This window comes from Corvus brachyrhynchos, unplaced genomic scaffold (assembly GCF_000691975.1).
Source record: "Corvus brachyrhynchos isolate BGI_N302 unplaced genomic scaffold, ASM69197v1 scaffold7, whole genome shotgun sequence".
NCBI classification, from domain to species: domain Eukaryota; kingdom Metazoa; phylum Chordata; class Aves; order Passeriformes; family Corvidae; genus Corvus; species Corvus brachyrhynchos.
In genome coordinates, this window is record NW_008239054.1 from 4,336,303 (window position 1) to 4,350,159 (window position 13,857).

The 13,857-nt window shown below is 38.8% G+C and overlaps 1 protein-coding gene across 1 annotated transcript in view; it reads right to left on the reverse strand.

Moving 5' to 3' along the window:
• Positions 1-2,700: 2,700 nt before the first annotated feature.
• Positions 2,701-13,857, reverse strand: part of ZNF830 (zinc finger protein 830) — a 13,001-nt gene continuing 1,844 nt past the window's right edge. Inside the window, exons 2-10 of the mRNA XM_008637531.2 lie at positions 13,843-13,851; positions 12,718-12,838; positions 12,132-12,165; positions 10,698-10,909; positions 10,253-10,343; positions 9,547-9,610; positions 6,527-6,607; positions 5,102-5,178; positions 2,701-3,363 (exon numbers count right to left, since the gene is read on the reverse strand). Of these exons, the coding sequence (XP_008635753.1) occupies positions 3,180-3,363; positions 5,102-5,178; positions 6,527-6,607; positions 9,547-9,610; positions 10,253-10,343; positions 10,698-10,909; positions 12,132-12,165; positions 12,718-12,838; positions 13,843-13,851 (873 nt within the window). The 3' untranslated portion in view covers positions 2,701-3,179. The remainder of the gene's footprint in view (positions 3,364-5,101; positions 5,179-6,526; positions 6,608-9,546; positions 9,611-10,252; positions 10,344-10,697; positions 10,910-12,131; positions 12,166-12,717; positions 12,839-13,842; positions 13,852-13,857) is intronic.

Genomic DNA, 13,857 nt, shown 5'->3' on the forward strand with positions numbered 1-13,857 from the left:
ACTCTGCCCCTGGAAGTCACTTACCAGCTCCAAAGCCACCGAGCTGGGGAATCTCAACTACTGTTTGGTGGCATGAAATTCCACAGTTCTTAAGTTTGGACAGCACCTTCCATTACTATATCAGTAAATAAGGATTACAAATGTCTTCCTCCCTAACTCCGATACTTCAGTCTTCTGCAAGTCCTGGAGATGAGAGAATTAAAACAGTCTTCCTAATGCCAATTAAAATTTCATTTTTAATAGTGGTTATTGATGGAGCTAGTTATTAGGATTATTTTCATCTTTATGTTAAAAAATAGAATCCAACAAAGTTAAGAAGTGAGAAAAATTAAGGAAGTACATATTTTTAAAAACAATCATTTCCGCTGGTTAATAACCTAGCTGAATAGCTCATCAGAAGTACATAAAATTGTTTTCTAAAACTGAAAACATACTTAGGATTACAAACTAATTATCCATGTGTTTTTCTAAGATACAGGAGATTACTTACCTTGATAAATTAGCTTGACTACTGAGTGAGGTTAGGATATTTCCCTCTTCTCCCTTATAGCCATGCTACTTTCACTGCTAAAAAGCAGGATAATTTCTTGCCCTCTTGACACAATAGCACAAGCAAATCAGTGGTCACAAGGGACAAAGTCACTCCCATCATCTTCACAAAGCTCTCTAAAAGCTTTGTTTCAAATGCTGAAGAAAGGTACAGTTGTATGCAGTAAGCTGTGAAAAACTTGGATGCAACACTATTTGGAGATCTGTGAGATTCCTCCAAGGAAAAGAGCACCAACTCCTAAACAAGACACGACCAAGAAGGACGGATGCTGTCACTTCCCCAGCAATGCACACACCCACTGGCTGGTCCATCTTTACCCTTCCAGCAAGTTATGCAAGGATAATGAGTAGAATGATGAGTGATCTAGTGTTTATTCCTGCCATCTATTCCTAACAACAACGGGCTGCACTGGTTTGGATTTGAATGTTCAAGCTCCCTGCACTGTAACTAAACTCACTGCCTTCAGGTTCTTACCACAAGATACCTCTAAAGATGAAGGCAACTGGACTAAAACAGCTAAACTGCTTTAATGCTCAGTTAATTTCCTACTCATCCAGAGCTGAAACTATGATTTGCAGATTTATGTACAAGATGAAAGTAAAATTCCAGAAAAATGTACAAAATGGAAGTGTAATTTATAAACTCAGAGATTAGCATTTCTATACTGTCAAAACATGTATGTCCATGATGCTCAGTGTAACCTGACATTAATCACATCTGTTTCTCTGATATTAAGCCAGATGCAGAGTGGTTCTGAAGTTCAGTGTGCTTTGGTGAGTGGGGTCAGTGGAAAGCAAAGATAGAACAGTTACAAACTTAGCTTAGCTCTTTTCAGGGGGAAACTGGGGGAGTGTCTTTTGGTTTGTTTGGAAGAAGACTGTCCTGTTAATACTGCACCACCCTCTCAGCTGGAAGTTCTCTTTCCAGGGATAAATGGATGTAGAGATCTCTCACTGCAGCATGACAGGCACCTTAGACATTGATATTCGTATGTTTTATGCCATACAAAGAAATTTTATTTTAGTTTTGGTCCAACTAAATTTTCTCCAACTTGTCCAAGCATTCATTATTTATTTCAATATTCTCTGAACGCTTACTCTGTATTTCAGTACATCTCTGAATGTTGCTGTCTCGATGACAGTCCTAATTCATGTAAGACTGCAGTGTCACATCAAACATTTTAGCAGCAACAGCTACTTACACTTACTGTTACTAAATCAGCCCAAACCCAACAGCTGTAAGCCAGCACATGTGAGCAGGCACGTGCGGATGTCATAACCCACTAAGGACCATTGCTTGAATTTTGACAGCTTTATAAATAGGAAGAGCTGAACCCAAGGATCATGGAAATTGGGAGTGATAAAAAAGCATCTCACTATAAGGAAAGGGCTTCTGCCATATCAAATCTTTCCTGCAAAACAAGCAAATCAAACATATAAGTTTAATCTTCATTGCTTGGTTAATAACCATCTCTGAGGCGAGTAACTGGAATGCTTTCGTAAGAGCAAAGCTTGTTTTCTTCCTTTATAATCTCACTAATTTTAAATCTAGAATCTTAAAAAAGGTTAACCTGTTCTTCACAACTTTCCTTTTTCATAGCAATCAAGCCACACACATCTCTCCTATTTTTAAAAAGTCCTCAACAAATCTGAAATCTTTGAAGATTTGCAAAAGTAAAAAAAATTAAAAATAGACACTTACCAAAGGCAGTTCTGCTTTCCATGTCCCAGTCTTGTCAAGTTTGTTGGTTCTTGGTTTTAACTTAATCTGTGTTTATCAGAACAGAATCAATTTTAGATGCTTTCTGTGCCTAAGATAGTATTTTAAGAAAATTTGCAGTATTTGCAGCTCTTATTTTACCTCCTCAGTTTCCAGTGCAGTACCTTCCACTTAGGCATTTTGTCACCTTTTCATTGAGTGATGCAGGTGTGTAACCACTGTGTTCTCATCCCTCTGGTTCAAGAAATGTGAGGTATGCTACTGCATTAAGCATGTATGGTATGATGGCTGCACTAAGCAAAACAGGAGACTACAAAGAAAAATATTCAGCAGTGCTATGGCACATCAGAGGATATGTACAATGTGGAGAAGCTGTAGCCCAGCATTTCTGAGCTTAGTCCTTACATACACAGAGAAACTGTAACAGACCCTGAAAAAAAATGTACATATTTTATTGGGAGCTGGGGCAATGGACAGAAGGGCACTTAATTTTAAGAAAAGATAAATGCATAATATTTTCCTTTCCCTAAACCCCCAGTCTGGGAAAACTTTGTAGACTATGCAAGTCCTTTACTTCTACAGACAATAAAGCCAAGTCTCAAAATTACCAAACTGAGCTAATGCTTCCAAAAGCTTAGAGATTCTTTACAGATCTATTATTCCCATTAAAATACTTCTGGTAGGAAACCAATCATTTTAATAGGAAAGGTGGGCTCAGTATTGTAAAATATTTGCAATATACAGTTTTTACAACAAGTAATACACCACTGTAGATCTACAATTTTTTTTTAATAAGCTTAGCTCTTTAACTCATGATCCTCTTTAAATAAATACTTAACAAAAGAATCTCCGTTCTAACAATGGAAGTAACACCACAGATAAAAAGAGTATCAACCATGTTGCAGAAATGCTACAACAAAGCCCCTTTCACCCGCCAGTCTTGTGACAGCAAATCCTGCAGTTCTTCTTCATCTTCACTACCAGCATCCTCCTCCTCTTTCTCTTGTGCTGCTCTTAATCTCATGGCTTCCTTTAACTTCTCCTTCATCTCATCCTGGCGGTTCCGCAAAAGCTCGACACGGCGGTAGCATTCGCTGTTGGAAAGTGAAACACCTATTAACACTTTGGGCCTGTCCACATTAATTTGGTCATCTCCAGTGCTGGATTTTGCTTCTCCAGCTTTGGATAAAGAAGCTTTACAGCTTCCCATCAATTAAAAAGAAATAAGCTTTGAAGATGCTAGTGCACCTTCTCTGTGTTAATAGAGTGGAAACAGACTGAGGAGAGGAGAGGTGTGGTCAATTCTCCAGCAATGAGAAATCCAGGTATTTAACAACTGCAATACAGTCACAAACCATTTTTTAAAAAGCACAGAACCAATATCCACTTCCACACAAGAAACACCATTCTTTCATCCATTTATGGATGGTTTTCATGAGAGAAAGGTGTGACGTCAGTTACCAATTTTGATAACTTAGTGGTGGCATCTCTGAAAAAAGCAGCACAAAGTATTCAGATTCTTTATCTGCTTCCTCTGTGCTATAACAGAACATTTTAAGTAAACGCAATCCAAAAGTTTCAGGTTTCCATTTACTTAAAAAGTTCAGTCCTTGAATTGTGTTTTATAACTATTCTAGCCATTTTAAACAAGGGTATTTTGTTGAAAATGCCAAGTAGTACCAGCCTGATTTAAATTTATCTTTGCTCCTTTCATTCTTATTTGCTCAGAAGAGTCGACATGGAGGGATTACTGTCTGGATCCTCTTTCCCCTTGCCTATCACCAATATGACTCTTACAGGCAGTCATAGCTGAAGATTTGAAGGCCAAAGAATTTATTTAAGTTTCAACTTAATTTGAAATAGCCTGCATTTAAATACACTCAGAAGACAAAAGTTACAAAAAGTCTTTAAAAATCTATTTGGAACTCTTATTTTGGGGAAAAATAATTACAGTGACAAATTTTAAATACTCTATGAATTTCTGTATTTGGTTCGATGTACTATAGCAGCCTTAGCTAGTGAGAAAAATGAATTCTCAGAGAGAGGCAGGTTTAGCTCAAGCCCTCTCCAGAATGACATGAACATTGTTAAAAGACATTCCTGTAATACCACAGTTCAGTTTGAACCCAGTGCTGTTGTTACCATACACTGATTATGTGTAGCAGGTAAACCTGCCCAGATGGTTTAAGCGTAATTTCTAGTGTCTTCTTTTTGTTGCATCTCTTTCTTTTCAGTACCATTGCCATTATCACTGTTAATACCAGTTAGGGTTGAGCTACACGATAATGGTAACAAACTGTTCCACTGAGCTGTTTTTTAGGTTACTTGAGTTTAAACCAGTGCCTATCCAACCACCACACCCACCGTTTTAGCAAAACAAAACAAACCACTTCATGTAATGAAGTGCATCATTCCACAAAACCTTGAAGTAAACTTCCACTAGAATTAAAGAGGGTTTGCCACAGGATGTTTTCAGTAGAGGAGATGTTTCTTTAAAATGTTCACATAAATTATACATCAGTTGAAATTCACAGGGAAATACTAATTAAGACATTCGACAGGGGAGGAGGGACAGTTTGTTCCAAGAATTTGCCTTGTGTAGTTTCAATGATTCTAGTGCGTTCTCTCTTTGGAGAAAGTTACCTAACTTTGTACCAAAATTCATGTCTTTATTAGGTATCATTCTGCAATTTGAGGGAGTCTGTCCTTCAGATACTCAGGTGATTACTGAAAGGTAGTATCACAGATTAAAAGCGTTTTTATCACTCTAGTCAAAGAGCAATCCATTGCTGCTGGAGAACAGAGAATTTGAGGAAAAATTGATCTACTTACATCTGCTCATCAATTTCTCCAATCTGGCGATCTAGTCGTCCCTCCTCATCATCTTCTGCCACTATTGCTTCTGAAATCTAAACCAGAAAAGCGCTGAGAAAATTCACCTTCATCCTGAATTCCACTTCCGCTCCTTTACAATGTCTGTGTCCTCCCCTGCTCCCCTCCTACCTCAAGTTAGTGTCAGTCTCCTCTATGTATATTCCCATCTTCACAAGGGCAAATACACAAAAAAAAAGGTCTGGTTTAATTTGAAATGGAAATGCTTTTTCTTAAAATCAAAAGTAGTTTGGCTGCTTTGGGGTTATCTTTGGAAATTTTCAATACACTATGATTTGAAACTGAGCATAAACAAACTACACACACCCATAGTCTGAGGTTGAAACAGGAGCTCCATCCCAGTGCTTGGGACTTAAATACACACACTTATTGAACATACTGTGTAAATATTCCCGCTAGATCCCGAAGTGTTTCTAACCTGTTATTTTTTTCAGCATATACTTTCTCAAATCTGAATGTCTGGGAGATGCTATGCAATCAATGGTCCACGCATAACTGAGAAGATTCCTCCTAAGCTGAAGAATTATCTGAATGGCTTATGCTAGCAAAATGTATCCACCACCGCTTTTGTATGAACATTCGCTCTGTTTATAGTGCTGACTGCTTCAAAATGAGCAATGATACATTTTTCTGCACCACTTTTCTCAGCAGTTGACATATGAGTAACTATTTACAATTAAAATAATTTAAAAGATAGCAAATACTCCAGGGGAAGACTGAGAACACCAGGTATCTATAGTACAGTTTTGTATTGTACAAAAGGGCAGATAAACACCTGCTGCAGGAAGACTTTCCATGCAGTGGTAAACAGTGAAAAATGGAAGTACAGAAAAACTGCGGCCAGTTTACGTGTCTCACACACAAACTCTTTAGTCACTTTCCCAGATTTTGGAGTTCCTTTCCAGTACATTTAAACTAAACATGAAACCCAGGCTACCTACACTTTATAGATACTTTTTTAAAGAGACAGACAAATGGGTAGTGTTTTGTTCTGTGTTTTTGAAAGTTAAAATATGAATATATCTCTAGATCTAAAGAAGAGCCCACAATTGTGTCCTGATCTGGACAGGACACTGATCTGAGGTATAGACTAGCTAAATAGTATTTAAATTAAATACACTGTAACAAATGTAACTAGATGCATACAATGACTGGCTCTCGATCAAAAGTTTTTCAACGTAATTTCCTTTAAGTGGAAAATACAAGGAACCCTTTGCTCATTTATAAAGTGCATTTAACCACACACTGCATTGAAACAAACAGCTGACAAATGCAGATGTCAGCCATTCTGCAGAGCTGCATGAAACTTGTTTTCCTTATTGTGTATAGTATTTAGAATCAATAAATATAGATTCCATTACTTACTGTGTTGACCTGTCGCATTGCCTTTTGAAATTCATCCCATTCTTTGTCCATCTGATCCTTTGGAGCATCAACTTTTCTCACCTAAGGAACATGAAAATTTATTAACAATTTTAAGTCTAATGACTCTTTGGGGCACTGTAAAAAAACCAGGAGAAATAGGAAAAATTATGCCACGTTATCAGAAAAGTCTGGTTGATGTACTTCAGTTTAAGTAATGGATATGAGTGAGAGAGTGCAGCTGCACAATGGTTTCGGAGGAAAAATCTGACTCTACTCCTGGATTAAAACATCTGTGACTGCAGCATTAAAGAATAATTGACTAAGAATGGCTGGTGTGGAATGTCTGGAGTAACAAAAGTGAGTTTGATGGTCTGTCATTTCACTGTGTCAGGTGATAACTATTACATTCTTCTGTAAGCTGCCTGTACAATTGCATACAGTAGCCATTTCACAAGCCAAAAAGCAGTCAATTGTTTGCCTTTGGCATAATGTAAAGTATCAAACTTTGCAGTCACTAGTCTGCTGGTGTTAGGTAGCCTGACTGTATTTCAAATCTAGTCTAATTTTGTTGGCTAACAGAAGAGACTGTACAGCTACAAACCAATTTTAACATGCAAAGCTTTTTATTCTGTGGTAGATGGCATTAAGTACTAAGACATGAAGTCTGAAAAAGTAGTAGTGGTAAGAATGTGTTTTAAGATCTACAGCCAAGGTAATCAATGCCAGATTGTGCTTTTAATGCAAATAAATAAACAAGGTAGTCTACCTATGTAATTGAAACTTCCACAATTCAAGTCTGGAAGATGTGGCATATAATGTATTATAGATGACAGATTATGCCTGACTCAGGACTGGGTAGAAATTCTATAGCTAGGAGAACTAAACAGTTTGAACATAATAATTCATGACACCATCTTTTTGCATTAGTTTTATTTTTCCTTTATTCATTCTGCTCTTTTGGTGACACATCAGTCATCACCTTAGTAAAGACAACAGTTTGGTGCATTTTGTTCCTGAGTGATAACACAAAATCAAGTAGTATGAATTAAGTTTATAGAATAAATTAGAAGCTTAGAAGTAATAGTCAACATTTCATTTTTCTGTTATTATTTCTATCATATGTGTATGTACTGTTATTATGCATTGTGGTTGTCTTTTGTAATTCATAATTATTTGTATTTCTTACAATAAATTTAAACACTAAAGTTATTATTTTTTCTTGAAATATTTATCTAATCCAGAACTTATATGCTTTACAAATACCTGATGCAAATAACAAACATTTTTCACACCCACAATCTCCCTTTCAAATGCCCAGTTAATTCTTAAAATAATGATTTTGTGTATGATTCCAACACTGAACCACTGCAGCCACCTCAGTGTAAGTGATGTCACAAACATTTTCCTTCTCTGAGTATCAGTTACACTCAGAAAATGCTGATTAAAAGGAAGAGCCTCTGCAAGCAACTCAAGGAAGAGCTGACTGGAACAAGTAACCACTTGTAAATTTACCAGTGGAGGCCATAATCAGAATAAAGGTCACTAACCAGTGTCCTCACAGATATAAGCAGATTCTCCTGTGCCTGCCAGGCATCCCACTTTATACAAGCTTCCCAATTCATGATGAAATTAAGTATTTGAAAAATTTAATACTTCAATTAGTCAGACACAAAACAAAAACAAAAGACAAAAAAACCCCAAACAGCCAAAGCATGGCTTTTAAAGCTACATATTTCAGTATTTCAATAATATTCAGTATTCAAAACTATTCACATATGGCAACACGTGGGCATGAGTGGTGCCAAAAGAAGCTTGCCAGAGCAAATAAAACACCTAAGCTTGTCAGCTGGGCCAGTGGGACTAACTGAACATAAAGAAGAATTATTTGAAAGGTCTCCAAATTAGATGTCATGGCTTGGCCTCACAATGCAATTTAAATACAGCAGCAGCCTTCCACAGTGTGAACAAGGAAATACACTCAAGGAAAATAAAAAAGACTTAAGCCTGCAACACTATATTTCACTAACGAACGCAAGAGAGCCATCAATTCTGTGGCAAATTTTACAAAACAAAACAAGATTTGTGTTTCAAGTATCAGTGTTTATTTTGGTCATCACTTGGCACTGTGCAAGTTGAAGGAAATATGAATGTTTTTGATCACAATTTCAAGATTTTTAGTTGTGGGGTGTTTTTTGAGAAACAAGTTGAATACTCACGTATCTGAGCATCAAAAAACCCCAAAGTGGCAAGAGGGCTGAAGACCAAGTTCACTCCTGTGGTGTAACTACAGATGACAGTGTCTGCCATAACAGAGCTATTTTCATTCCAACAGGATGCACCCTATCAGTCACACAGTAACTCAACACTTTTCAGGAGGATCTCACAAAGGATATGATAGAACTGTTACCTTATCCCCAATTCCAAAGCAAAACTGAACATACAAATTAGCTGAAATGCTTTTCCTGGGACGACTCAGAGAAATAAAGGTAGACTGCCCAAATCTCAGTTCAGCATTCCAACCAACAAATAACATTTCTTTAAGAGCCACAGAGGAACCACAATCAAAAATACCTTCCAAGAGATGATTTTAACAAGCTCTTCCTGCCCACCTCCATCCCTTTTCACGTTTTCTAATTCATACACAATGAATGTTCAAAGCTGCACCAGGGGAGGTTCAAACTGGACAGCAGGAAGCATTTCTTTACCAAGAGGGTGGGCAAACACTGAACAGGCTTCCTGGAGAGGTGGTCGATGCCCCAAGCCTGTCAGTGTTCAAAAGGCATTTGGACAATGCCCTTAATAACAAGCCTGAACCTCTGTTCAGCCCTGAAGTTTTCAGGCAGTTGGACTAGATGATTATCATAGGTCACTTCCAATTGAAATAGTCTTGTAGTCTAAATAGTTCAGACATTTTGTTATATTCCAGTATGACTGATTACCTGGAAAAGCATCCTTACTACTCAAACTCATTACAACTGTCAGAAATAAATCCAGTAGCATGAAAAGAGTAGATCACTTACTTTTGCATCCACTTCAGGATCATCAAAGAAACCCTCTGGCAAAGCTTCAGCAGTGTTTTCTTTCCTGAAATATTTGACTAATATTAGCCAAAGTTAACACTTTACAATCTGCTTTACTGCAGAGTTAAAAATAGTCAATAATGAAATTCACAGTCCTTTATATAAGTATGTAGAAACACAGCAAGTTTTTTAAGCCCTCAGTTTTATCTACAACCATCAAAACTTCGTCTTTCAGCCTGGTCTTTCCTCACTTTGAAGGAGCTGCACAGAAAGGTTTAAATCTCACTGTTAAAACAAGAGCTGTTGCAGTGTGCTGAACACCCAAACATTGTAACAGCACAGCTGCCACTCCTGAAAGACTAAACCACTGTAAACGAGTGCTCAAGTGAGCTGAACCCTTACTACAGAACAAGCAGTTTTCTTTAAAGAGTGGGAAGCAGTGGTTGATATTAAGCTCCCACAGTACCCTGTGTTAAAATTTGCAGAGATGTCTGACAGACTCTGTATGACATTGCTCCATCTCTTCTGTCCCTACGGTGCAGGATTCCTGTCTGAAATAATGCCCGAGGCTGACATATACACAAACTATTCTGAATGCAACTTAACAATAAGTTAAGATCTCTAAGCGATCACAGTCTCTATTTCCTGGAAGATAAATGTTTGTTTACAATTCTTAAGACTATCAATATTTAATTTGAGTGCTTACCTTTCGACTACTTTCTCTTGTATCTCTGCTTTCTGTATGGATCCTGAATGGGAAACTATAGGAGCAGCTGGAGTTTTGGTGTCAAAAAAGTCTATAGGGAAGGACAGAAGTCTATGACAAAAAGAACAGCTGTTGAGGCATTTTCTAAAATTCCTACTAAACAGGAATTTCAGTTAGTACCTTACTGAATCAAGGGAAGAACAGCCAGACATTACTTCCCTTGACAACCTCAAACAATTAGAACATAAAATCAATAAGCACACTGAAAAACCACCACATAAGAACAGGAGATTCTTTGCTAGTTTTTCTCTACTTCCAGTATTACACACCCTCACCTAATTACCAACCACCTAACGGCAGTAATTAGAAAAACAAAATAAAAACCTTTCATCATCAGTTAAATCACGGGTTCTCCTTACTGAATCACTATTTCAGTCAGCATTACCTGCAGGCAGAGAATTGGCTATTACGTCTTGAGCTGGAGGTGGAATTTCAGTCTTATGGACAACAGAAGATTTGCTTGACTGTTCTTGTTCCTCCTCTTCATCATCATCGTCGTCGTCGTAATTCCCCGACAATAAACTGGGACCTGGGCCCTTGGAAAGCTGGACCTTGGCGCTGTCTTGCTCCGCTTCATCAAAAAAATCTGCTGGCAGCCTGGTGAAGAGCCCACAACACAACTGCCTGAAGCTTCACACCAGTGACTCCAGTCCAGCACCAGCAGCCCAGTCCCTCTGTGAGATACTGAGCAACACCCTGAACTGCACAGCTGCCAACACAGCCAGTGCCTGAAGGCAGCACACACTTGGGGATCTCATTCTAAGTTCCCCAGAAATGCCCAGGTTAATTCTAAAAACACATTTTAGATCCATTTTTCTATTTGGGTAGTCACTATCAGGAACATTAATAAAAATAACCTGTAACAAATTGGAATGGTGGTTAAAGTAATTATTTTCCCACCTAGTAAGTGATTTGCTACTTATTTTGGGTACCTACTGCTGTCCAGGACTGCAATTTAGAACAGCCACACAGGCTTAGCAATGAGAAAACATAAATTTGCTGAGAATAGCTGCAACCTCCAAGCCAAACATTTTTCCATGTTATATTTTAAACTAATCATACCAACAAGTTCAAAAATGGACAAACCTCTCAAGTGTTAATTTTGCACAGAAACTCAAATTCCTACAAGGAAACAGCACGTGGGACCTATGCAAGATAACGACTTATCCTGTGAAGTGTAGAGGAGACCCACAGGTAGAGGAGACCCACAGGTAGAGGTCAGGTGTAGAGGTGTCACCTGACATCTGCCAACCCTGCAAAGATGTCTGAATACCATCAGAAATTTTTAGTGGCAGTTGAGATGCTTAACCCAACCCATTGAAGTCAAATACAGTCCTATATTTGTAAAAATTCAACTGCAGCATATGCACTTACATGAATTCTAAGTGACAAAAACCATCCTAATGAAGATCTGTCAATGACATTTGTTAGTAGTTTTTGTTAATAAATATCATTTAATTATACATTCAAAATTTGTCTTAATTTCAGACTGCCACCTCTTCTGTAGTATAGCAGCATTATTAGAGTACATGCTACAATCTAGTTATGTTCAAACTGTGTAATAGCACCACATGTCAATCCTTAGAAGTCTCTCAGCGACAGTAAAAGAATTCCTGGTTTCTCAGACTCTTAAGACTTGATACAATTATCCAGGAAGATGCTGCCATGTTCAGGAATATACAACTCTGTTAGAAAACGGGATCAACTGACTCTCTGAACCTTTGCCCTTGTCTAGGAAACAGAGACAAGGAAGAGCTGGGCAAGAATGCAGCTGTTGGTAGTTAGAAAAAATTTGTATGTAATAACAAGATCTACTTACCCAGACGAAGACGTGTGGGGCTTTTCATCTGTACCTGTACAACAGCCAAGAGTCACTGCTTAAAATCCACACTTTTTAAAGAAATATCCCTCAGACTTCTGTGACAGCACCAAGTTCCCAAATATATATATATTTTTTTAACATATCTCATATATTTACATGTCTGGTAGCACCAAGGGAAAAAAATTAACTGTCTTTCCTCTGGGAAGAACTTTGCTGCATTGTTTGAGGTAAACCAGTGAGTGGCTTGATCCCACTGAAAAGGAATAACACCACTCCTAGGCAAGTGCTCCTACTGCCTAATTTACAGTGCTTCTCGCTCTGTTTGGGCCAAGCCCACAGTTCCATGACCTAATTTAACCCAATAATCCAGAAGAAAACCAGGTAAACTTCTGAAAGAACAGTTTTCTCCTGACACGAAACTCACAAAGAAAGACCAAGCAAACTTCTTCCCTTTTCAGCAGCAACGGGCTGACATTAACTCAACATCTGCCATATTCATGCTCACTTCCACAGGAACAAAACAAACCAAAAACATTCAAGATGTAAAATGGACGGATTCTGGCAAGCGCTTCTCTCTCATTACCTTTTACTCTCTTTAGGTCTGTATTTTCTGTCTCAACTGTTTTTCTTTTGACAGGATGAGATGATGTGCCAGCAGCTGAGCCAGTGGCCGTCTGCTTTGTGCCTTTTAATTCTGCAACTCTCTGCAAAAAAATAAAAATTCAGGGCATGTTACTAGCAATAACTTGTGGTTTGCAGCTTAAAACACAGTGCTTTTACAACAGCTCATCAAAGTGAGCTAATACCTTTCTAGAACAAGATCACTGAAACAGACACCACAGGTACCAAAACAAAGACCAGTGCTTCTGTCAGCCTCTGGAATGATGTGACATGGAGGAAGAGGAACTGACACTCACACAAGGGAGGCTGTATCAGTAAGAAAGGAAAGACTAAGAGCTGTGACACTGACAGCAGTAAGGCAATGGAGAAAAGAGCAGGAAGGCTGGAACCATTCTAAGGTCCTGGAATATTAAGTGTTTTAAAATTGAAACACAGCACTTTAACAGCATGAAAGATGTCACTGTGCCTTGCCACAGTCATCTAGTCTGAACACAGAACCCCCCGCGTTCCTTTGGTCTTTTCCTCAGTACTTCTGAAATGAAACATAATCTCTCAGTTTTTGCTAAGAAGCAGCAGCAGAACTTAAAAGGAAAAAAATTTAGGATTGCATCCAAGTTACAAACTCCCTGACTTGCTTTACAAGTTCTTAATCTTTACTGCTAAATTACAAAGACAAAAAAGTGTATTTTCTTAACCCCGCATAAGCTGTCACTTGACAGCTCACAGGTCCCAGAGCAAGCCCGGGGGGTTTCCAAGTCCGAGCTGCAGACAAGTGACAGCCAAAAGCTGTGGGAACTGCTCCACCCGAGGAGCGGACCCCTGAAAGACACGGGACTCCTTTTTAAGCGCTGGCTTTTCAATCCCCGCATAGGCTTTAAGAGCACAGAACGCAGACGGAACAGCCAGGCTTGTTCCCACACTGCTCCCTCCTCTGCTGCCATTACCGCACAGAGCCAGGAGCAGCGAACCCCAGGCCCCCGTTCCGGCGGTGCGGCCTCTCCCCAATCCCCCCCTTTCCAAGTGCTGTCCCCGTGCTCCCGAACAACAAAGCCCGGCCGCGCCCCGCACCCTCCGCACCGCCGCTCACCTCGCGGTGCTGCTT